General features: G+C 30.8%; 1 protein-coding gene across 1 annotated transcript; it reads right to left on the bottom strand.

The window, feature by feature from the left end:
* On the bottom strand, positions 1-27,456 carry LOC134718007 (uncharacterized). The gene is made up of 12 exons (XM_063580506.1): positions 27,436-27,456; positions 27,199-27,219; positions 19,696-19,794; positions 18,300-18,398; positions 16,790-16,858; positions 15,151-15,201; positions 13,727-13,786; positions 12,485-12,553; positions 11,527-11,595; positions 1,228-1,706; positions 465-521; positions 1-64 (listed from the first exon to the last, which is right to left on the bottom strand). The coding sequence occupies exons 1-12, from the start codon at positions 27,454-27,456 to the stop codon at positions 1-3; spliced, it is 1,158 nt and encodes a 385-aa protein (XP_063436576.1).
* Positions 27,457-27,835: the final 379 nt, after the last annotated feature.

Genomic DNA, 27,835 nt, shown 5'->3' with positions numbered 1-27,835 from the left:
TTACATTACTACACAAGATCTTTCTTTTGGTTTCATGGTTTCTAATACTTTACCGCCGAGACTGCTAGAAAATAAACAAAAAATAAAAAAAATAATAGGCAACAATTTAATAAACTAGAAAAATACATTAGGAATGTAAAAATTATCCCCCAAAAAATGCGACATGAGCTGACAGTGTACCTATTATCTCTGTTTTTGTGTTGTTCGAACATTATTGTCAATATAATTGACTAAATTAGAATATACCTGTACACAGTAAATATTATTACAGTTGTGATCCATTCATTCGAAATATTTGATTCTTGAATTTGCCATTAAATTTATGACTTTCCGTTTCGGATTTTCCTCGGAGTTCGATATTTTTGTTATTCTACCTATTTATTTGTGTTTTCTGTTGATTTTATTTGATGAAAGATATTGTAAATGATAAATATGAAATATCCTTTTCTGTAACTCATACTTACTGTTTCTGTGTGTTGTTGGAATACTTTTCTATTTGTATATCAATATACGTTCCAAGTCTGCAATAACGAACAAAAATAAATTTGAAATATATCCTTAAAAAAGAAATACATATTTGTGGTGTCCTGCTTATTTATATATTTTATGACCAAATTATGTTTATCAGAAGAATGAGTGTGTATTCATTGGTATTAATTTAATTGTCGTAAATAGTTTTGTTCTCTACACAAAGATGTTAAACTTAAACATAGACAAGTAGGCTGCTTCCTCGATTATCAGATTTGATAAATCTGTTCTGTATACAACAATGATTTCTTGTATACTAAAGATGATTATCAACCCTTGTAGTATATTGCACATGGTTTTGAAAAGAAAGACAAAGCAAAATGTCTTTTCCTTCAACCATTCCCAGCAATGCCAAAGAAATGTATTATATAAAATAAATTCACGGTCAATGTATGCATGCTATGTCAGAATGTCAAAAGAAGTACTTTTTATTACAGCGATTGCTCTTCAACTTTGTCACTTGTTTGGCTTTATAAATATTATGATATGAGCGTCACTGATGAGACTTATGAAGACGAAACGCGCATTTGGCGTACTGAATTATAATGCTGGTACCTTTGATAATTATGTACATCTATGATAAATTGAATAAATGTCAGTCGAAATCATCTTCATAATTAATTCAAAATCAAAATCAAATATAGCGTTATATGAAGTACTGGTACACTATAAGATAGAGTGTAATTATCAACAGCTTACGTTTTATTAAGTGATTCTGTTGCCTCAAGATTCTCATTTTCAGTCTGTCCACTGCATGCCAGTCCAGTTGCACAGTAACATGCAAAATGTTCACAATTAAATTTCGTCAAGTTATACTCTACACCAGACTTGTCAAAAATTAGGACCATCTTTTTAGCCCTCTTCTTAACAAGTTTTCTCGAAAAAGAATTTTTTTTGTAGTCATAGTAGTAAAGGTTATCATGAAATTTGAGTGTTTTTCTTTGAACACTAGGCCGACTATTTCTGCATAACACTGCTAAACATGTATTAAAAGCAGACTCGGTAGCTCTTAATTCAACAATTTCAAATCTATTGCAGGTTTCGCTAATTTTGATCACAATACCATGGTGCTTATAAATATAGCTCCCATCTGCAAATTTCATTCGTCCAAATGCAATTTCCATTCCAATCTGTAAATCATCAGCAACGAGTAGTTTTCTTCCTATTCTGTTATTGATCTACGATAAAATAAAAAAATGAACCAAAAAAAGTGTTAGGTTTGAATGCATTGCATTTTAGACCATTTGATGAAACAAAACATTTACCTAACATAATCGTAACTAGATAACTTGATTATGACTGCAAATAAACATCTGCAAAAAGATATTTATTTATTACATGTACTTGTTTCTAGAAAAAAAATAGCAAAACCAAAACACACATTCAATGTATGTATTATTTCTATCCAATTGGGCAATTCAAAGCACCAATTCATTTTGGAGAAATCATTTTGAAAATATTAGGCTCAATTTTTTATCGTTTTCATTATTACCTACTGACACTAATGTAACTAAGATTATATTTATATATTATACAGTCAGAAGCATGACACCAAATTCTGATTAAACTATGAATAAAATTAATATTTTCAATTGGTATATAGACCAGTAACCACACCTTACAGTTACCTTTTGTAACGAGGCTGAACGATCCTTAATGCTGTCCAACATTTTCTGTTTAAGGTTCATTAAATGGGGCAGGATCTGCTTACATGTTCGCAGCACTGGAGATCAAACCGGATTGCAAGTGTAGTTACGGTTGTTCCGTCTTTAGTGTTCTAAGTCATGTAGTGTATACTGTCGTTTTTTCTGGGTTTTTTTTGGTAATGACAGTGTTTTTGACCTATGACTTTGAATATGATTTCAGTATAATTTGCATATGTCTTATAAAAGGAAAACTATAAAACACGTACAGAAAAAAAACACATATACCTTTCTTTTGTTATTAGTAGGACACCAGATTTAGTTATTTTGATCTGAATAGAATATATAGTCGTGCTTTAAGTGCTTGAAACTTATCTAATGCAGTAAATGTAGTGCTGGTCAGAAAATTTGCTTGCAATCGACTGAGACCTTTTTAGTAAATGGTGAAATCGTTCTGTATTTGTACTTGTACATTCAATCAAACATCACATTTCATCATCCTGAAGCTATTAAACAATGCTGGAGTTTCTTAAATTCAACCTTCTGAACGGAACTAATTTGAAAGAAAACAACTAACTTAACCAATAGTTTAACTCTTCACACGATGTTTCTTGTTCAGACATTTCAGAAGTTGTTAAAGACAGATTGAGGATACCAAATGGAATTTCGAATTAGGAAACCTGATGAAACCTGACAATGGCAAAGCAAAACATTGTTATGAGGGCAGGTTTAAAGACATATGTCTTTGATGATGTTACTTATTGCATTTTATAACTATGGTGCCCAGTAATCATTTCATGAGTAAATAATCCGCGTTAAGTATTTGCCACTCAACAACAGAGAAACTATCAATCAATGCAATAATTAATATGAAATATTAAGTAGGCATCTCTTGACAATAAAAACCTTACAATCAATTAATCATTCTATCAAACACATCAATACAATCTACTAGTATCATGTAATGCATATATAATATGACAGAATGCAAATAGTAATCAATCTATAAACTTACCTGTACGGAATATTAAGTTACAGGAAACAAGTGATGATAGGGATGCATTCTATGTTTTCCCATTAATGTACTGTGGGGAAATTGTGGTAAATTTCTTATTCAAAAACTTACCCGAGCAAGTCTGTCAGCCCAGGTCATTTCAAATGTCAACTTATGAGGAGGTTGGGCTTGAAGGTGTACTTTTAAAATTTGATGTATAACTCATTATTTCCCTTGGCTTTAGAGGATCGACAATAAATCTTTCAAACACAATTCGGGTTTTCGCAAGTGATCGATTTATCGGTATAGACATTTTTTTTTAATTCTATTAATCTCTTTTTTTCATTTCTGTAGTTTTTTGGGGGGGTTATTTTCTAGTTTCTAGGCTGTGAGCAGTTGGCCGAACATCTTTTTAATAATATTACTAACCAATTTGAAAACGAAAACTTAAAGATTATAAGAAATATTTAAAAGATCAAGTAGTGCATAGTCGATTTGTTTATTGTTTTACTTAACATCAAGTTACTCACAATACAATGTAAGTTTAATGTTGATATGGTACTCACTAAATCATCCATTTCTGAAAATCAAAATTATAAAGAAATGACATTTCCCGAATGATTTTTTTGGCAATTTTTTCAAAATACAAATAGTTGAGACGAATATTTCATAGTGTTACAAAAGAGGGGCAAAAGACACAGAAGCGCTGTTCAAACTCAATGACCGAAAACAAACTGTAATCTTCTCGTTTGAATTGTTTTACATTGTCATTTCGGGACTTTTTATAGCTGACTATGCGATATGGGATTTGCTCAATGTTGAAGGCCGTAAGGTGACCTATAGTTGTTAATTTTGGTGTCATTTTGGTCTCTTGTGAAGAGTTGTTTCATTGGGATTTTAAACCAACAATGCATATAGGACACAATTTATAAACCTAAATTATAATAATGAAATATGGTTTAATTGCCCATGAGAAACCGTTCTTCAGCATTCTAATGGTGCATCAAATGTAGGCAACCGGAAATCCTCAAATATACCATGTAGTAGGACGTCTTCGAAGACTGTATGTACATGGTTTGTCTACACAGTCTAGAGAATGATATGGTATCCCCTGTCTGCCGTCTGACATATCATATTATTATCACTGTTTTTTTCCACTAGTTCAGTGTTCATTACTTATAGAGACCTTGGAATCTGGTCTACTATACAGCCTAAGCATACAATGGACTTTTTAATATTTCTCTTTTTAGGGCGTATGAGATTGTATTGCTAGGTTTGTATTTCTTTTTATTTAGGCTTGATTAAAACTAATACGATATCGGAAACGAATCAGATGATTTCTATTGAATAATTGGTTGTTCGTTGGTTGAAGTTTAATTGCAAATATTCCATGCTTGTTTAACGCGATAATAAATAATCAATAAGTACAATAGATCTATCTTTTGATAAAAGAAATCCGGGATATTGATCGTTGGACTGCTTCTCAAAAATGAGGGTATATTGTGTTGGGTGGAAAGGAATTAATATAAGTCGCGAACTTGTTTCCCAATCCACTGTGAATAAATATGTTTAAATAAAACTAAATTGTGTAGGGAAATATACTTGGCATAGTAACAGAGTTGTTGCGCGTGTTCTTAACGTGTTAAGAGAGTGGCTTTTATCACGAGATATTATATATAAAGTCCTCGTTGTGACCGGATTTGGTAGCTCACGTCTTTCATAGCCAAACCGGCGTCCCAATTAGTCGAGGGATGTACGGCCGTCGGAAGATGAAAATATTGGCCAACAGTCACCCTAGGGGTATAAATTATTGTGTTTTCTTTGGTTTAAGAATAACAATACTTTTCAAGTATTTCTAAGTATCGTACTTACTTGGCTTTTTTCCCGCAATACTCTCTTTAATATCTTGCAAATCTGAAAATACAATATATCTTCGGAATAGTACTTTAATAGATATAGAAAGATGTGGTGTGATAGTATAAGCCTACCATTTAACAAATATTTAATGAAAATGCTGATTGCATCTGTATATGAAAAATAGTATGTCGGGCAATTTTTCATAAGACATTGCATAGTGTAATAGTGTCAAAATAGACATGATTGCATAGTGAAATATTGTCATGGACAGAAATCCATAATGAGATACTGTTCAAGACAATCTCCATTATGAAAAAAGTGTCCTTGTTCATAAAAGTTGGCTACCTCCTTGGCTCAATATTTTACTATGCATTTCTGTCCATGACACTATTTCACTGTGAAATTCGTCCATGACAATATCTCACTATGTAGTACTGTCCATGAAATTATTAAGTAATCAGGTTATTACAAAATCAGAAATAATACAAAAGATATAGCATGCACATTTTTAGATTTATATATGAAATTACTTTACGAATTCAAATACGAAAGTTTTATTTCTTCGATTCACTTATTACATTTCAAACATAAACTAATATTTAATTTAACACAAACTTGTTTCAAACTTGCATGGATACTTTATAAATGATTAATCACCAATCAATATTGTCTAACTTATGTACTAGTGTACCTATATTTTAGGTGTAATACCACCACATCATGGTACGTCACATCCGGTTACATACGAAAATAGTAAGAAACAAATATTCCCTAGAATTTGACAGTTGTAGAAAGTTAATCCTACATTTTGATGCGGTAACATATTTCTTGGTCATCAACATATATCTAGGATATTTCAAAGCACCTTTTTGTTTTAATGTGGGTTTCTACAGAATATTTTGGAAACTTGAGGTTACATGGTTGTTGAAACTTGTACTTTTAAAACTTCCAGTGATGGTTATTTTCTTATATGCAATGAAATGTTTTTCTCTATAACATTGACAGGATAAAACTTTACTCATGCCAAGTATTTCTTGATCTGAAGCAAAGATAAATTCTTAACATTTTTTTAAAAATTGCAAATTTAACAAAGATAGGGGGAAAATCGATGGATGCTTTACATTTTTTCTGTATAACTATAAGATATATACTGACAATAACTTATTAATGTTTAAAATTGAATGTTCTAATAGTAAGTGTAATCACTATATTGACAAATATTTTTGCAAAGGTTTTTTTTTTAGGTACAAGAGTATTTTGTAACTGCACATCAATGAGTGTGGATGTTCCGGACCATATGAGTATTTGGACCATGCGCGTATGGTAATGACCAAATGCGTATACTTATATGGTTCGACCATACGCGTATGGTCCGACCGTCTGCGTTTATACTCGTTTGATTATTTTTAAATTTAGTTGATATTGTTATTATTATAATATAATAAAATAAAATATAATAAAATGACCTTTGATAGCGTATTTTGAAGGCTGTGACAACTAGAATCGAAATACATAATGAAGAACTGAGTAAAAGTAAACGTGTAATTACCACAACCATACGTGTACGGTCGGTCGGACCATTTGAGTATATACTCATATGGTCATGACCATACGCGTATGGTACACATACTAATATTGTCCGGAACATGTATTTGTTATAAGCAGTCAATTAACAAATACCAATGTCCTACATTGATATTTGCTGAAAAACTCCTCTTCATGAGAAAAAAAATTCACGACAATATGTCTATGAAATATTGTCTCTATACAAAAAAAGATTAAAGAAAATAACAGGACAAAATGCATAGCATTCATCGGAGAACTATTGTCTTTTACAGACAGCTTTTCCAAATGCATTTGTCATTTCAATCACTTTCTGTATGCTGACATCTTGATAATATGACTATACTTGTTAATATTGTTTGATTAAATTTATCTATGCTTTAGGATTTTTTTCTCCCTTTTAACAGTGTAAACAACTGAGTGTATGCAGTCTGATATATTTCCCGTTTCTTGGATGATCTGTATCAAACAATGCAGAATATTAACGTCGACAACACAAACCAACTGTAGAAACCTTTTGTACCTCGATAGATCAAATAAAAGCACAGGATAAAGTCAATTGTCATTAAAAAAAACAAGAATGCCGCAAAACCTGTCCAATTTAGTGGTAAAAATCAAAACGTCCTGTAATCCATGTTCGACTGTTTCAGAATGTCATGCATCTGGTTAAGTATATTTTAAACCTTAGAATGTTTAAATGATTAAAACTTAAACACGAAATACTGGAATATTTTTTATAAAACTTGGAAAGTAAAACTAGCAACAACGTTTTACAATGACATAAGTTATATTTCAAACTTTCCAACTATTATTAGATTTTAAGTGTTCCAGAATAAATAAATAAATAAATATAAGGCTTACTTACCCTCCATTTTTTTGTCATCACTTGTCATACTGCTTAATGTATCTTTTAAACCTAGAAACAAAATATCTCTTTGCAGATTACCTTTTGACTACAGTTTCTATTTGAGGAACTACTAATTTGACATTACTATATGACATTATGCATGCTAACAAAGAATTATTTTATTTGTTTTAAAAGTTTATCTTTACATTTTATATCGTTGTGGAGTATGCATTTAATAATCTTTACATGCACTGGACAGTATTTCTCGTGTGACCATTATCGTAAATTATATAGATTATGCGATCTTGAACACCAATCGGGTTTTGACTTTCAAACGTAACTTGAAAATTATCAATCTCATTTTTCATAAAGCATCTAAGAACAATAACTATAAAGAATCGTTCATGCACAGAACGGAGTGATATCAGGACGTTAAAAGAGTAAGCACTTAGTAAACAAATGTCCTATGTTTAGATCAATCGCTCTTGTTATATTCAAATTTTATTCTTCTTTTAATAAGTTGCATGCGGTTTATTTCTTGAAAACTGTTATGAGAATGAACCAAAACATCCAAGTTCATCAAAATTGAGGTAACATTTGCTACAGTTTGAACGATACAAATAACTATGGAGTTAGCTGTCTTTCTTTCTGCTAGACAAGTATGCAATTGGTGATAGTCTCAGACAAACATATCATGTCAGAGCTACGCAATAGCCTATCAGTACATGTTTTTTAGAATCACAACTGTATTGTGGCTGCTTACTAAACACCGTATACAAATATCGATAGAAATAGTTCAAACATTTATATTTATCTAATACGAGTAGCAGTTTGCAAAACTATTCGAACACTAGTGATTTTCTTACTCAGAAATATATGTTGTCAAAAAAATTAGACATTTGGGGTCCTCAATGCACTGCAACTTATCCTTTTTTTTAGCCATTTAAAGACATTTTATATCGACCGTCGAGTGTTTACATAACGCAAGTCTGAACTACGCATCCCTTATCCTATGATGATTGTATTGACCAACCAACACCTAATCGATTCCACTGCTGTTTGAGGTTTATTCCTACTTTTGGTGACCAATGTTAAAAAAATGAAGGCGATAATTACACAATTCGCCTCAATGTTAAAAATAGTTATTCTCCTTTCGCGTTTATCGTTAAAGTTATATATTAAAACATTTTTGAATTAAAGTAAATGATTTAATAAGATGTTTTGTAGTTTATTTTGTCACATAGTAAATATCACGTCTTACATACTGTTTGTGTTAATCAATAGATATATTTATATGTCAACAAGTTATATAGGTATCTCAATTTTTGAATAATTTTAAGCATTAAACACCTTTTTAAACATGTTAATGGAATATATTGATGTTTGAACTGGACCAATTAACGCACAAACATATCAATAAAGTCCCTCGATGTGAATGATTTGGACGAGTTTATAGACCAATACATTCCTTGAAACAGGCATTTATGGTGTACTCATGTATAAAACACAATATACTTACTAGGTGTGTTCCTATGCTCATTTATCTGAAATTGAATACAGTTAAAACGTACAAATAGTTAGTGGTTTCTATGTTAAGTAACAATATCTTAATATGCGATATGATGCTACTTTTCAAAGTATTATTGTCTATTGTGTGAAGAAATGTTGGTGTTTTTTGTATTCAATGTTTTAGATATTTGTGTTTCTTAAAATAAAATATATAGAATAAAACAAATGCTGATTTGATATCTTAAAAAATACTGCGGTAGTCTCAGTATTACGTTATATGTAAGCACATCTAATGAAGCAAATTAAATTAGTTGAATACTAAAAAAGCTGACTGTGTAATTGTATTAGATGGAATCCTCAAAAATATCAAATTGATCATTTGTTATGTCTGCATAAGAGTCATCAGGGGCCTTCAAATAAAACAAGTTTTAGAGGCTAGTCAATCAAAACAGAAGTTGAAGAGAATAAACAAGTAATCCGGAAGTTTTAGAAGAGGAACGAAAGATACCAAAGGGACAGTCACACTCATAAATCGAAAATAAACTGACAACGCCATGGCTAAAAATTCAAAGTCAAACAGACAAACAATAGTACACATGACACAACATAAAAAACTAAAGAATAAACAACACGAATACCACCAAAACCTAGGGTTACTCTCAGGTGTTCCGGAAGGGTAAGCAGATCCTGCTCCACATATGGCAACCGTCGTGTTGCTTATGTGAACGAATCCGGTAAATAGTCTAATTCGGTAGGTCACATTCATGAAAGGATTGGGAATTATAGTTACGACGTAAGGAACATATCCGCTCTCATTTATGAAACGGTTATTCCATAATGGTCAACCAACTCGTGATGGCGTCCGTAAAATTTACGAAAGGATGAGACTATGCATCACGGTCAAAATAAAAGGTGAACAAAGAAGACATTTTCAAATTTATAATGTCATTTTCAAATATATGATATAATTATGGTTTTGCAACACTTAAATACTCAAAACTCTTAAGTGACAACCAAATACAAGATTTAAAAGATCCAAGTATTTGCATTGAACACTATATGCCTTTGATACAAGCTATTCCTTAGTACAACACAACTGAATCAGCAGATGTTCCATATGTTCAGATAGTCTCATAACATATTTCTAGCTTACCGATGATGTTAGTGTCGAAATTCCAGAATCATCATGTAAGGAGTCTGCGAACTACAAAATATTAAGATAATGTAGATAAACGGGTGGTGTGTGTTTGTTTTTTATACATTGGCTAGAAGTATAGGGGGAGGGTTTAGATTTCAAATAACATTCTTTATCCCGCCGCATTTTTGTACCTGTCCAAAGCAAGAAGCCTCTGGCCTTTGTTGGTCTTGAATGATTTTAAATTTTAGTTTCTTACATATATTTCAGAGTTTAGTATGACGTCCATTGTCACTGTGCTAGTACACATTGTTTAAGGGGTTAGCGGAAACACGCCTCCGATTGCGCGATTGTCTTGCTGTTTTGAAGATTATTGGTGTCCATCGGCTGTTTCCCGCTTTGTGGTCGGGTTGTTGTCTCTTTGATATATTCCCCATCTCATTCTCAATTTTATTCGGAGGATGCATGCACGATTCCCGCACAGATGTTTGTAAATAGGTAAATGTAAGCAACGTATTAGGCGAACGTGCATTTTACACTATATTTCCTTATTTTCAGATATTAAATGAGCGTTCTATTCGCAATTTGTTTAACTGTTCAAAGATAGCTTTCATTTTGAAAAGAAAGTCGTTTTACAGGATAAAATACAAATACGTGTAATCGTGACAATTTAATACATGTGCCCTTTACGTTTGTTTGTACCTTTTGTAAACATGTCGAAAAGCTGTCACAGGAGCAGTAATTTACTGTTTACAAACGTTATTAGAACTAAAAAGATGTTATCATGTTTAATGTGTAGTTTGATGAAGTACATGTGCTATATAGAATTGCACAGAATATACCAATTTTGAAATAATTGGCATAATAAAATAATAAATATTTACAAACAGGCGAAAGTGTAACATATCGTACGGTACAAGGTGGTTGTTTGTTATTGTTAACACCATGATAAAACGAACACCACATATTATCGAGTGCACCTACCCTCACCAACATTCAAACAAATATGAACGACTTGTTATGATTTATAATAACCGTTTAGTCAATAAAATGAATATGGTAAATTTCAATACATACATGATATATGCTATCACCTTTTCCTTATCTTCAAAACCCGTTTGGAACTAATTTTTTTCAAAGATGAGTCTGGACTGCGTTTGTGTTGCTCAGTCTTAAGAGTTCTGTGTTATAGTGTGTGTACTGTTGCCTATATGTTGGTATTTTTCTTTTTATTAAAACACGGTGTGTTCAGTGAATGATCGAATATGAGTATACATTACCTTATGTGTCTTTCGCCTCAGATTCGTTGATTTTGTATATTTACTATACATACATTACGACAATGCTCTTACTTGAAAACCTGATTGTTCCAATTATCTTAGGAAATGTCGATATGACTTTTGTCACAAAGAAGTTACACATGAATATGTGATATCCGTGTTTGTCTTACCTCGGAGGTAACACCATGTCTGTGGAAATATCGCCTATGATCAAAATGTGCGGAAAACGGTCTCCAATCCTGTTATATAAACAATGAGCTATACTATTATGATATGTTCATGTCTGCTTGAGCAAATGTTTGAACTAACGGTTAGATCAAATACACAAATCAAATGAATTCCGTTACTATTGTGTACTTGTGTTAATATGTCTTTTGATTGAGTTAAGCCATTTCAATTGATATTTTATTGTGTGTCTTTTTATATTGTGATGTGTCACTATTGCTTAGGGTAAATGCGAAGGTTTGTACATATTTAAAAAAATGTTTAAACACGATCATTTCGTTTGCACCTGTCCAAAGTCATGAACTTGATGTTCAGTAGTTGACGTGGTTTAAAAAAGTGTTTTTCGTTTTGTCTGTTCAACTATTCAGAGGGGAAAACTATTACATTACACTCGATACCGAAGTGAACACAATCTGTTAGAATAGTTTTACTATGTAGGTATTCGATATCAATTTAAAAATATCAGAAGGCAAAAACTCCCTTCTGTTAATATAGTCAAATATAATTGAAGTTGTATTCACGTAATTGTTTTCAAAATAAAATAGAGTCAGATAACTTATAAGATAAGCACTTGATAAATGTTGTATCCCCGAAACATTTTGTTTGGGAGAATCCGTAGCCAGGAACACTTGACCAAACACATTAAAAACTTCAATTTTTTTGTAACGATTCATTAAATTAGAAAGTTTATAATACCGACTGCAACAGGATAATTGTTCTTACTTTATAACCAAACTGTTCAGCTATTTTCAGAAAATGTGAATATGTAGACTGTTTGTCAACTATCTGAAGGGATTGAGATTTTGAAAAACGTGTGTTATGAGCGATGTTCTGACTTTTGAACCAAATCAGTTACATTTAAGGTGATTTTACATGAACATGTATTTTCAATGTTTGCCTTACTTCTAAGTAAACTTTTTTTCTATGATTATGTGGTCTAGAATCGACAGCTACTTCAAATAGGCTCATGTCCTGAAAAAATAAACAAATAATAAAAAAATACATAGTATATTATTGTCCAATTGAAAACATGCTTAAAATAACGCTTACAACAGGATCGTTGATGTTTAATCAGAGACCTAATGGTCAATTGTCACCAACACAATGGTTAAATATTTATCTACTTATAAATATATTACCCGAAAGGTGACTGGTAAAACGAAATATGGTCACTTAGACTTCTACCGATCGGAAGTAAAACGCTTAACAAAGTGGCCGTCCATTTGGTTGTGCGGAATGTTTCAAATTTGCACACACGTCCGGTCAGAATGGGGACGTTAAATCCAATACCTCATTGCTCTTTGCACGTGAAAATCCTTGCAACAACTCTTTTAGGGATCCGTAAGTTGCCTGTTGCAACATTTTTATCCTATCCAATATACCCTCATTTTCCTGTGTCAGTCCAAATTTTTCCGACCATCATACCGGATGGCCTCTATAATTGTATTTATTGTTATCTAGTTCTCGTCCTGAACATGCATGAAATATTTGCCACTGGACGTTAAGCAACCAACAATCCATCAATATACTTTTATTACTTACATCTATTCGACTGACGATCTAAATCCTATTATGAAAGTTCTGAATGAAGTTCACGTGTTATCTATGTTAATATTTGTGTACAGAGAAACAGGTATAATGTACTATTACTTTAGCATGTTTAGGAAGTAACTGACGTTAGTGTGCATACATTTCTTTCTATCTTCCTCATCGAAGGAGATGGGTACCATTCTGGAGCATAAGAGTTCACCCAATTTTTTGGTAGGGTTCGTGTTTCGCAGTCTTTAGAGTTCTATGTTGTATTGTGTTTACTGTTGCTTATCTGTTGGTATTGTTCTTACTTTTTAAAACATGATGTGATCAGTGTATTTTCGACTTATGAGGTTGAATGACCTATTGTATTTTATACCTCATTTTTTGTTCAGATTCATTAAATGGTTTTAGTTTATTATACCAACTACATAATGTCAATTGTTCATACTTCAAAACCTATTTTCTTTCTATTTGTTTTAGGAAATGTGAATATACAGACTTTTTGTGTACTTAATCAACGTTTTTTTTTATGAGATTTGTGTGTCTAATGATTAGTTAACTTTTGCAACAAAACAGTTGAACATGCATATGGGATTTTCGTGTTTGCCTTACCTCGGAGTTAACACTAATTCTGTGCATATGATCACCAGTTGTGGCAAATGGTCTCCAATCCTGTTATATAAATAAGATTGATAATGGAAATCGGGAATGTGTCAAAAAGACAACAACCCTACCATAGAGGAGACAACGGCCGAAGGCCAGTAATGGTAACTGACCATTTTGGTCATGCTGACTTATTTGTAGATCTTACTTTGCTAAACATTACTGCTGTTTACTGCTTATCTCTATCTAAAATAGTATTCAAGATGATAACCAAAAATGGCAAAATTTTAAAAACAATTACCAGTTGTCAAATTCTGCTGAAAATTTCTGGGCAGATAGATATTAACTTGATAAACAATTTAACTGCTTGTCAGATTTGCTTTAAATGCTGTGGTTTCAAAGTTATAAGCCAAAATCTACATTTTACCCCTATGTTCTATTTTTAGCCATGGCGGTGGTTGGTTGTCAATGATAAGTATGTGGTACTTAAGGTTCTGCTTGACATCTTTGATGAGTTTGTTGACCATTTTCTGAATGCTTAACGTTTGTGTCTATACATACGTCTTAGCACTTCGGTGTTGACATGAATATCAATTATATGGTCATTTTTATAAATTTTCTGTTTACAAAACTTTGATTTTTCAAAAACTAAGGGTTTTCTTACGCCCAGGAGTAGATTACCTTAGCCGTATTTGGCACAACTTTTTGGAATTTTGGGTCTTCAATGCTCTTCAACTTTGTATTTGTTTGGCTTTTTAACTGTTTTGATCTGAGCGTCACTGATGAGTCTTATGTAGACGAAACGCGCGTCTGGCGTATTAAATTATAATCCTGGTACCTTTGATAACTGTTTACACCACTGGGTCGATGCCACTGCTGGTGGACGTTTCGTCCCCGAGGGTATCACCAGCCCAGTAGTCAGCACTTCGGTGTTGACATGAATATCAATTATATGGTCATTTTTATAAATTTTCTGTTTACAAAACTTTGATTTTTCAAAAACTAAGGGTTTTCTTACGCCCAGGAGTAGTTTACCTTAGCCGTTTTTGGCACAACTTTTTGGAATTTTGGGTCTTCAATGCTCTTCAACTTTGTATTTGTTTGGCTTTTTAACTGTTTTGATCTGAGCGTCACTGATGAGTCTTATGTAGACGAAACGCGCGTCTGGCGTATTAAATTATAATCCTGGTACCTTTGATAACTGGTTAGAGAAGTGAACTATAATAACTATTCATATTTATGATCAAATTTGTCCTCGTTTATTGCAACAGACAATTTTAAAATAGTTTGTGTTAAACCCAACAATGATGTTTCAATAACGGCTACGTTACTAATAAAGATATATCATCTTTACAAAAACTGTTGAATAATAACGATACAACAACTAAATCACGGATGTGCTAAAGTCTCCTACCATTACATGTTTTTCTCACCGTAACTGGCGATGTCAAAGTTCTAAAAATATCATCTAAGGAATCTATGCACTGAAAAATATTTTAAAATAATGGAAATTAAAGTGTTTTTTGTTATAAATTCACTGTAACAAAATTTAGAATTTTTCGAAAAACTAAGGATTTTCTGATCCCAGGAATAGATTACCTTAACCGTATTTGGCCCAACTTTTTTGAATTTTAGGTCCTCGATGCTCTTCAACTTTGTACTTGTATACTGACGAGTCTTATGTAGACGAAACGCGCGTCTTGTGTATCAAATTATAATCCTGGTCTAGAAATATTTGGATGATTTTAAAAAAGGCGACCATGGGTGGTGCCTTTACATAAAAAGTAGAGATTGGTGGTTTGTTAAATACTCCTTTATTAGTTATATCTTATTATTTGTAGGCATTCCTTATCTGAATATATAGCGGTTAATCATATAAATAGTTTTAAGAAGATGTGGTGTGTGTTTCAATGAGACAATGATTCATTGCAGCAAAGTTTTCCCGATCAAATAAGATAATGACAATTTTAGATTCTCTCATAAATGGTAATTTTCTTTGCAAACAATTTGGTCTACTTACTATTTAAATTCGACAGAACGCCTGCCTGAAGACTCCTTTTTTTCTTATTATCCGATTTACTCTTATAGATTATTCTTATTCAATCATATTGCGGTATGTTTACTCTCAAGTATTAGTTGGTTTACTATGAAATCATGAGGTCAACGTTTTCGATTTCCTTTAAGCGTTACCTATTGATTGTGAACTCACGAAAAAAGGCGGCCATTACATAAAATGTACAATTATCATATACTTGCAAAATACGGTTTAAGTTTGAATTCATATTGTCTAATTTTCTATAAAGAAACAAACAATTTAATGTCTTAAGTAAAAAAAAAATCACACTCGATACCGAGGTGAAAAAAATTCTGTCTAAATAGTTTTTGTATGTACAGTTATTCGTTATCAATTTCAAAATATCATTAGGCAACAACTTTTTACTGTTTATCAAGTCAAATAATCAAACCACTTGCATGACTTGCTATCACTTTAATTATTTGAAAGTATCTGTACCTTAGTTCATTTCATCTTTCTATTTCCTCAGTCTAGTAGTTATTATGTTCGTTGTTACCTTACGTGGGTTAATTCCTAGCAAACATATATTTATTTAAATTGAAATTGTAACTACCCTATCGATAATTTTAGTATTTTGGCTGTCTGCGTATTTATAGATTCAGAATTCATGTTCTATTAAAGTAATTTGTTTTACTACATTTGTATATTATACTAAAACATCATAACATCAGTTTAATGTCTTCAATACTTTCGTTGCAGATATAGTTAACCGTTGTATCAGCCTATTTTTTTTTCAAAATCAAATAAAGTAAGATAGTTTATTAAATGAACACTTGATATTTTTTTTCACATATGTTTGTAATGATTCATTAAATTTTGTGACTTTATAGTATCAACTTCAATATGAAATTATTTTTAAATCGAAACCTTATTCAACTTTTTTTCCGGAAATGTGAATATACAGACCGTTGGTGATCATGAAATTCATTTCGAACCAAATCAGTTTCACATTTTAAAAGAAGATTGTACATGAATATCTATTGTCCGTTTTGTCTAACCTCGAAGTTAACTCTTTTTCTATGATTCTGTGGTCTACCAATAACAGCTACTTCAAATGGTCTCCTACCCTGAAATATTAACAAAAAATAAAAAAATATATATTCCTCTTTTATTGAACACATGCTTAAAATAACGCTTACAAAAGAGCGTTCAACATTTCATCAGTTACCTGATGATCAATTTTCACCAAAAAACATGATAAAATGTATATATCTGATTTTAAATGTATGACTATCACTTATATTTATTCGACTGGCGATCTAAATCCTATCATCAAAATTATGAATGAGCAATATATGTTTATCACTTATATTCATTCGACTGGCTATCTAAATCCCATTACTAAAGTACTGAATGAAGTTGTTATTTATGTGAATACTTGTGTACAGAGAACTAGGTATTCTGTTCTATTACTTTAGGAAGTATTGGACAGTATTGGGCATATATATTTTTTTATCTTCCTCATCCCTCTAAATTATTATTTGTTTGCTTCTTGTCACATTGAAAACATTCAAGAGTGTTTATAAATTGTTAGCCCATTTTCAGTTGTTATCCTTAATAGAATCCATAACTTTTTTATTTCATATTTCCAATGCATGTGTTTGTGTTATTTGAACTGAGGACAATGTGATTTCAACTTTTGTAAATATTCAGGTAGATTCCCAGTAAACTTAATTCGAAATAGATTACATACATTTACACATATATATGTATATATACATATATTTATATAATAACATGACAAGAGGAACTGTAAATGGCCAAATGGAACACTCACGTGTCAGTAGCTATGTTAATCACACTTTCAAACATGTGATAGTGTCAGTATCGAAAAAAAGTTTTTTATCAGATTGTTTCCCGAACCAAATCAAATATATGTTTTAAGTGCTTCATTTTTTTACGAAGCAGCTTTGTTGTTATTTTTCATTCTGTTTAAGGATAACAAATTACGTTATGTAAAAGCTTCCTATCTATTGATTTACATGTATCAATATGTGATAACCAATTCCTCTGGATAAGTAGCTACACATTAGCTGGTATGCCATGTTTTGATACGTAGAAAATTAAGTTTGTAAAGCATTGTAAGACAAGAAAGCAAACATACTTTTTTCAATCTATCATCCTGGAAACAACCGTGACTTAAAACGTCTAAATAAAACGTTAACACATTAGATTGTGTTTGTAACATTCATTTATACCGAAGCTACGTCAGAAAACAAGATTCAAAAAATAAATCACTCGTTAAACTTCTTAATTTTCGAAATTTTTCGAATGAATGAACTATCAAATTACAATTGAGGTATACATGTTGTGATACAGTACAGATGGTGATAAATACAAGTAAAACATTAACTGCGTGAATGGGTTGTCAGACAAAAAATGTAACATGTGTAACTGAATATGGAATATTAAATTAGAAATGCACGAAAGAGAAAGATGTTTACTACAACGCATAAAAAATCTTTGAAAGTGTTCATGACCAAATAGAATAGCTCTTATAATTATTACCTCAATATTTTGCGATTGAAGACTTGATCCATGCTGAATCAAAAGTTCAGCTGCAGGTATATTATCATGAAAAAATGCTACATGCAGTGCTGTTTCGTCCTTAAAAAAATACCAATACAAGCCAATGAATATCATGTTGAAAATCTACTTTGTTTTGTTTTGTTTTATTTGGCAACAAATAGAATCGAAAAGAAAGTTGAGAATGACAATATCTACACTTTCTTTAAGTACTGGTTAAAAATGTATGAAATACATTTGCAAAATGATTTTTTTTCCTTTCACATGTTTTATCTATAGAGAGGTTCTATATTTGATCTGCTCACATGCGTAAAACGAAACGAATCAGGCAGTTCACAATGTAAACCGATTAAAATTTGAGTTTGTTCGGGCCCTCAGTTTGATTATGATAATTTCAAATGAGGGCTAATCATGAACCGGTTCCGGCGTATGAAATTGATATAAAGTGTTGTTTTGTATTTTTTTTCCAAAACATGTGCACCTACATATGACATATTTATAGAAACTATTCTGTTAAAACGACAATGCAATGTATTTTTTAATTGAACATATCAAATAGTAGCTTACAATGTTAATAGGACTCTACTGTTATACTGTAAAGATTATGCATAAAGATTGTGCATAAAGATTGTGGAGATGATCTTTCGGATTTGTAAGAATCCACATTTATTTAACACTCTTCAGCAAATGTTGGTATGATATTTATTATTTTTTATCCGCATACATATCGGTCTAAATAAGGGTTTCATGAAGTTTTGGTATCTTACCTACAGTTAAAAATATGGAAATCTTTGTTTTTTATAATACTAAAGGAAAGAACGAATGATTTTGTGATTGTTTAAAGTTCACTGTTTCGTGAATGTAATGGCGTTGTAGGGGTATTTTTCTGCCTTTATTGAGATCTTTTCAATATATTTAGAGGGGTTGGGTTGTTACAATAATGTTGTGAAAAACTTTGTCTACGAAGGACTAAACAGTGACGCTATAATCAACACATTTAAAAGTCAGAATCTTTGATATTATCAGGATAATTGTCCGCGCATAGTTTTGCCAATTGAATTGAAGTCCCAATTTTATGTTGATTTCAGATAATCAATAGACCATGTCATTTTTTGATAACCTAATTCCTAATGTGTTAGTTTCCTTTTGCTTAAGAAATTGTCAAACTAAGTTTACACTCAATTTCAGCATATTATTAAGTCTGTATTAATCTAAGAAATTTAATAGATGCCTTTTAAATATACCATTGTGCAGTATTACAGTGCAAAGATGTGAAAGAAAAAAGAGTATACACTCCTTACATTGGTAAAATGTCACTTTGTAAATATTAAATGAAATGCAATCTAATTAATTTCAAAACATTACAAATTATACTTACATTTTTATCAACAACATTCACATCTGCATTTCCTTTTATAAGTAATTGCATGACATCGGGGCGATTCAATAATGCTGCATAATGCAGTGGACTCCAGTTCTAGAAAGAAAAACAATCTGGTCACACACAGGTATATAACACCTGTCATATTTTTGGCAGCAAAATGCAAGCATTTGTTTTGCGTTTTTCTACATGTACATTGTAATAAAAACTGTTCTGAAAAATAACTGATAATTTTGAATTTATAAATCAAGACGCGGTCTGTAATTATAGCTGATTAAAAGTGTCCCCTAATGACAGGAAAAGTATTTAGATTTGCATATCACAATAAAATATCGTGATGTAAGTTACGAATTGATAACATTGTGTGTCTTAATTGTTTGTTTATTGACTCAGAAAAAGAGGACGGCTGTAATCGGCTTAACAAACATTACTAAAACCCCGCAAAACTCATATCATTTTTAAAAATATAATTAATATTAGTCTGAACTATGCAATATAGTTTGTATCTTTGTGTTTTAAACGAAGAAGACTCAATAGACCTATAGATTGCGTGCTTGTATGTTTAAATACCGTTTAAGTGTTTCGTCAGTTCAAAATTTTAAGATATCTTCCTTTTAATATCCATTATGGTTTAGTCTTTATTCTTGTTTTCTTTTACGTTTTGTTAATGTATCAATATGTTCAGAAGAGCGACTTTCAACAACAACAAATTCTAGGATAGACAATGTGTGTTGAATATTTTTAGATACGAAACATGAATTATAGGGACACAACAATATCACACAGAAGTAAATGAGACATCATCTTGTAAGATTATAAAAAACATACGTTTGAAAACAATTGATTACATAAGAAAGTTGATGATACACTTGACCATTCCCTCAGGTTTGTTTTTGTTCGTACTTCTTTCTTGTTTTCTTCTATATAGTGTTTTAAAAATCTTGCATCAAATTTGGTTAGTATGCATAATGCAACTCAAATTAAGGAGCACAACAATTGTGATTCAACAAAAGCTCTCTGTGTAGTGATATTGTAGATGTTCTATTGTTTACAAATGGCTAAGATCAACCTTTTATGCTAATTTGAAAAGCTGACAATCATAATTGTATAATTCTATAAAAAGTACGTGAAGTATGCAGTTATCTATCAGTTATTATGCAAACAACTGAGTTTGAAAAGAACGTGCTGTGTGAAAAGAGCAAACGTGGTTGTAGTGCTTGACATTTTGAAAAAATATCGAAGTACCATTAACTTACGTCAGGATATGATGTTGTGTTTACAGAGGCGCCTCTTTCTACTAACGTTTGAACTTCCGAGACATCTCCTTTTATAATTGCACAATGAAGGCTCTGAAACACAAATATAAACTAAAACTTGTTAAGGGACGACATCAAAAGTTCAATGAAGGATAAAAAACTTAATTCACATAGTTTTTTCACTGACCCCCTACCCCCCTCTTAACTTAATTTGGGAAAATTTGATCGACCCATATGGATATATGTAAAAATCAATTTCGGATACCAAAATCTTGCAGCATTTCAACCCCAATCCCCAAACTATTTCAATTAAGTTTTTTTTTATCTTACATTGATCTTTTGATGTCGTCCCTAACTCGTTGTAACAGCACAACAAAATAACATACGAATTTAAAATACTTATAGTTTAAACAAGTGTAACAAAGCAGAAAACAACTCACATAAAGGCGCGATCTAATAAAACTTATCGGAATCTTTCTATAGAATGTATCAATCGGTAAACTACTGTTGCCTTAATTCAAAAATCTAGTATAAATCATGCTGCATCGGAATAAAGTAGCAATCATTGTTTTTGCGAGGCTTTTAGCTTTCATTTCTGTTAACATTTTGCTTCGTACAGAACCATAGTTGTTATCCTCGGCATTTGGTCCCTGGTGAATAGCTTGTGTTATTGGAAATCATACATACAGTTGGGTGCAGACCAAGCATTACATGTAGACGGGCCGAAAAAGTTAACGCGGCGTTTACTCGCGTGCACTTCATGTAAACGCCGCGTTAACTGTGCGTTAACTCCGAAATTGCAGTGGACATTAAAAGTAAACGGGCGTTTACTTTCACGTTTACCTCCGCGTTAACGCAAAAACGGCGCGTCTTCTAATTTTGTAAAGAGTAAACGGGCGTTTACTTTCCCGTTTACCTCCGCGTTAACGTGGGAAAATGCGCGTCTTCTATTTTCGTAATAAGTCAACGCGCGTTTACTGTTTGTAGTAAACGCCCGTTAACGCAGTTTGTCATCGTAACCTGGATACACTGACCTAAAATATGAAATGATAAGGAACATCAAAATCAATTGACCAACTGTTCATTTCTGCTTGATATATTGACGATTAAAGTTATTTAAAAAATGTCACACATTTGTATTCAATTGAACAATATTTATAGTTAATTTCTTGTTCTTCGCAAATAATAGTGTAAGTATGTTTATTCAAATACATGTAATTTAATCCTCACCAAAAATAAACAGTTTTCTCATCTTAGACAGACTGACTCGTAAAACAAAATTATTTGATATCATTAACCAAACTGACAATATTTACCTCTTAACAAGTTATCTTATTCTATATAGAAGTAATTCAGTTATATTTTTATGCCATAATTGACCATATAATACCATTGACAGCAATTTTTGTACCAGCCTGACGGCCATGACCTCTTTTTATTTAAAATATTGAATAGTAAACAAAATTCAGTAGTTTTCATACATCAGACTAACTCGTAATATATAATTAATATATAATTATTTGTTCGAAACAACCAAAACTGACCATATAAGCAATTTATTAAGTAAATCTATATAGCCCGCATACAAAATGAGTTATATTTTGATATAAAGATTGATTGTATAATAAAAAAGGAAGCAATATTTGAATATTATGACATAAAAATTTTGTTTGCATCAATTTAGATTGACAGCATGTCCTTTTTTATTCAAAATATTGCATCGCAAACAAAATTCAATAGTTTTTTACCTTGGACCGACTCATATAATAAAATTATTTGTCCGCAACTCAAAACTGACCATTTTATAAGCATTTCATTATGTAAATCTATATAGCCGCATAGTAAATGAGTTATATTTTCATGTAAGAATTGATTATAAATGAAAAAGATAGCAGTATTTGAATATTATGATTAAAAAAATTTACTCGTATCGATTTAGAGTGTTAGCATGTCTTTTTTTTATTCAATATATTGAATCGTAAACAAATTTCAGTAGTTTTCATACCTCAGACTGACTCGTATTATAAAATTATTTGTCCGCAACACTCAAAACTGACCTTATAAGCATTTTATTATGTAAATCTATATAGCTGCATAGTAAATGAGTTATATTTTCATGTGAGGATTGATTGTATAATAAAATAGGTAGCAATATCTGAAAAGTATGACTAAAAAATTTTGTTTGTATCAATTTAGAGTGCCAGCATGTCCTTTTTGTATTCAAAATATTGATTCGTAAACAAAATTCAATAGTTTTTTTACCTTAGACTGACTCATATAATAAATTTGTTTGTCCGCAACACTCAAAACTGACCATATAAGCATTTCATTATGTAAATCTATATAGCCACATAGTAAATGAGTATATTTTCATGCCAGAATTTATTGTATAATGAAAAAGATAGCAGTATTTGAATATTATGACTAAAATTTTTTACTCGCATCCATTTAGAGTGTTAGCATGTGTTTTTTTTATTCAATATATTGAATCGTAAACAAATTTCAGTAGTTTTCATACCTCAGACTGACTCGTATAATAAAATTATTTGTCCGCAACACTCAAAACTGACCATACAAGCATTTTATTATGTAAATCTATATAGCTGCATAGTAAATGAGTTATATTTTCTTGTAAGGATTGATTGTATAATAATAAAGGTACTAATATTTGAATGGTATGACTAAAAAATTTTGTTTGCATCAATTTAGAGTGCCAGCATGTACTTTTTGTATTCAAAATATTGAATCGTAAACAAAATTCAATAGTTTTCATATCTCAGACTGACTCATATAAAAAAATTATTTGTCCGCAACAAACAAAACTGACCATATAAACATTCTATTATGTAAATCTATATAGCGACATAGTAAATGAGTTATATTTTCATGTAAGGATTGATTGTATAATAGAATAGGTAGCAATATTTGAATATTATGACTAAAAAATTTTACTCGCATCAATTTACAGTGCCAGCATGTCCTTTTTTTATTCAATATATTGAATCGTAAACAAATTTCAGTAGTTTTCATACCTCAGACTGACTGGTTTTATAAAATTATTTGTACGCAACAACCAAAACTGACAATATAAACATTCTATTATGTAAATCTATATAGCAGCATAGTAAATGAGTTATATATTCATGTAAGGATTGATTGTATACTAAAATAGTTAGCCATATTTGAATATTATGACTAAAAAATTTTGTTCGCATCAATTTAGAGTGCCAGCATGTGTTTTTTTTATTCAAAATATTGAATCGTAAACAAAATTCAGTAGTTTTCATACCTCAGACTGACTCATATAATAAAATTATTTGTCCGCAACAACCAAAACTGACCATATAAGCATTTTAGTAGTATGTAAATCTATATAGCGGCATAGTAAATGAGTTATATTTTCATATAAGGAGTGATTGTATAATAAAATATGTAGCAATATTTAAATATCATGACTAAAAAATTTTGTTCACATCAATTTAGAGTGACAGCATGTCCTTTTTTTATTCAAAATATTGAATTGTCAACAAAATTCAGTAGTTTTCATACCTCAGACTGACTCATATAATAAAATTATTTGTCCGCAACAACCAAAACTGACCATATAAGCATTTTAGTATGTAAATCTATATAGCGGCATAGTAAATGAGTTATATTTTCATATAAGGAGTGATTGTATAATAAAATATGTAGCAATATTTAAATATCATGACTAAAAAATTTTGTTCACATCAATTTAGAGTGACAGCATGTCGTTTTTTTATTCAAAATATTGAATCGTTAACAAAATTCAGTAGTTTTCATACCTCAGACTGACTCATATAATAAAATTATTTGTCTGCAACCACCAAAACTGATTATATTGGCATTTTATTATGTAAATATATATAGTCACATAGTAAATGAGTTATATTTTCATGTTAGAATTGATTGTACAATATAAAAGTTAGCAATATTTGAATATTATGACGAAAACAAATGGTTCACATTAATTTAGAGTGCCAGCATGTACTTTTTTATACCAATTATTGAATCCTTAACCAATTAAAGTAGTTTTCATACCTCAGACTTACTCGTATTATGAAATTATTTGTTTCGCAACAACCAAAACTGACCATATTAGCATTTTATCATGTAAATCTATATAGTCACATAGTAAATGAGTTATATTTTCATGTAAGAATTGATTGTATAATATAAAAGGTAGCAATATTTGAATATTATTACCAAAAAATTTTGTTCCCATCAATTTAGAGTGCCAGCATGTCCTTTTTTTTCTTCAAAATGTTGAATCGTAAACAAAATTCAGTAGTTTTCATACCTCAGACTGACTTGTATTATAAAATTATTTGTTTCGCAACAACCAAAACTGACCATATTAGCATTTTATTATGTAAATCTATATAGTCACAAAGTAAATGAGTTATATTTTCATGCAAGAATTGATTGTATAATATAAAAGGTAGCAATATTGGAACAGTATGAATAAAAAAATTGGTTCGCATCAATTAAGAGTGCCACAATGTCCTTTTTTTATTAAAAATATTGAATCGTAAACAAAATTCAGCAGTTTTCATACCTCAGACTGACTCATATAATAAAATTATTTGTCTGCAACAACCATAACTGACCATATTAGCACTTTTTTTTATGTAAATCTATATAGCTGCATAGTAAATGAGTTATATTTTCATTTAATGATTGATTGTATTATATAAAACTGGAAGGTAGCAATATTTGAATATTATGACTAAAAAAATGTGTTCCCATCAATCATGTCAATTTGGAGTTCCACCATGTTCTTTTGTATTCAAAAAAAAAATTGAAACAAGTTTCAATAGTTTTCATACGACTGACTCGTATTATAAAAATATTTGTCCAACAACCAACACAGACCATATTGGCACTCTTTATAGCTGAATAGTAAATGAGTTATATACCCATGTAAAGGATAGCAATATTTGAACATTTAAATTGACGGAAATGTACAAATGACGTACATACTTATGTTACACTTTATAAATATCCCCGTACAAATGACGTTTGATAATTTGTCAAAACAAAAGCTGAAATCCTGTTAATCCAAGACAAACGAAGGGAATTTCGCCTAAAAATTATATATTAAATGCACCGAGTTATAGACTTCAAAGAGACAATAAAATGGGGAAAGAAACAACGTAAACCTTGTTTATATCCCATCATATAAAAATATTTTCCCGATGTCTCGGATAACCTTTCTTTCCGTATAGATATTTGTACATGAAATTTTTTAAAAGAAAATATAGAAAATCTGCTAATCAGTAAAATAATGGACTTAATGGAACTGATTGTGTGTAATTGAATACAATTAATATTCGAATTAAAAGAGTTTATGAATTGTTCTGGTTTAAAACACATATACGTAAAATACAAAGATTAAAGGTCGTTTTTATAAAATAAATGTACAAATGAACTTGAAGTGTATTTATAAATTAATCCAATCAGTTAACGCGAAAAGTAAACGCGCGTTTACTTTCAAGTGCACGTAAAAATACACTTTTAAAATCTGTAGTAAACGCCCGTTTACTTTTAAGTGCACGTAAAAATAAAGTTAACGAATTTTGAAGTAAACGCCCGTTTACTACTGACTAAACGGAAACAAAGTAAACGCCCGTTTACTCGGGTAGACATTAGAAATTTCCATTTCGACCGCGTTAACGTAATTTTAGTAAACGGGCGTTTACTTGTAAACGGGAAATTTGAAGTTAACTAACGAAATATGTGCACGCGGCGTTAACTTGCGTTTACTTTATGTAATGCTTGGTCTGCACCCAACTGTAATGTTCTATATGTGTATGTATGCGTAATCATCAAAATTTAAAAGAAAGAATTTTGTTTCAAACTTCACGCTTTTAGTGTAAAACTGTACCAATAAACAGACATTTTCTCACATAAAATGTCGTGCTAATGCGGCGTAAAGCAAACAACAATCAATTAATCAATCTCACATATTCGTTGTTGTCATTAACAATTAAACATTAAAATATGACCAGAAGAGACATGTGTTATATAATGTATTTAATAAAAAAAAATGCATGTAATGTTTTCTGTATTTTGTTATAGTTCATTTCCATGAGTCTTTGGTAGTTTCGTTGGGTCTGCTTTTTGTGTTTGTGTTCGCTAAACGATATATAATTGTCCCTTTGATATCATTGGATATACAAACATCGAAACACAAGTGTCCCAACTAATGGTATGTACTCACCTGATTAAGATCCATGAAATCCTAAAATTAATAACAAATTAAATTTTAATCAATACCTAAAGATTTATTTTGAATAATGTATTTTTAAATTTAAAACTGCTTGTAGATGAATGCATTGTTCGAATATTTTTTTTCAATATTTTCTAGTTAAAGGTTCCTTGCCCTATGCAATTATATTTCTAAATTTGAACTGTTCTGTATCATCCTCCCTTAAACCAAGAGGGTTATAAAACCTACTTGCGCAACTGATTTAAACATAATATAACATGTACTATTTTCTTAGGCATACAACTTGTCAATGTATATTTGTTCAGCCTGACAGACATTCACCCGGAAACTATTTTAACAATTGTTGTGAACAAATATTTCGTAACCTTTATTCTGTTAGGAACAAATACTGTAACATTTGTTCCAGCTGAATTAATATTACAGAATGTTTATCTCGTTTCAAACTATAGTTATGACGAGACTTTTATATAGTGAACTCAATGTACCGTTATTTTGTTTTAATATGTATTCGCTATGTAATCAAGATTAATATCTAATTTATACAATATGACTGTAATCATTATTTATCGGTAATTCGTATATTTTTCCTTTGATTTTACTGCCTAATATTTCTGAGTATCAGCGTACT

This window comes from Mytilus trossulus, chromosome 5 (assembly GCF_036588685.1).
Source record: "Mytilus trossulus isolate FHL-02 chromosome 5, PNRI_Mtr1.1.1.hap1, whole genome shotgun sequence".
Classification (NCBI taxonomy): Eukaryota; Metazoa; Mollusca; class Bivalvia; order Mytilida; family Mytilidae; genus Mytilus; species Mytilus trossulus.
The sequence above is the reverse complement of the archived record's forward strand: the minus strand, read 5'-3'. Positions and strand labels throughout refer to the sequence as shown.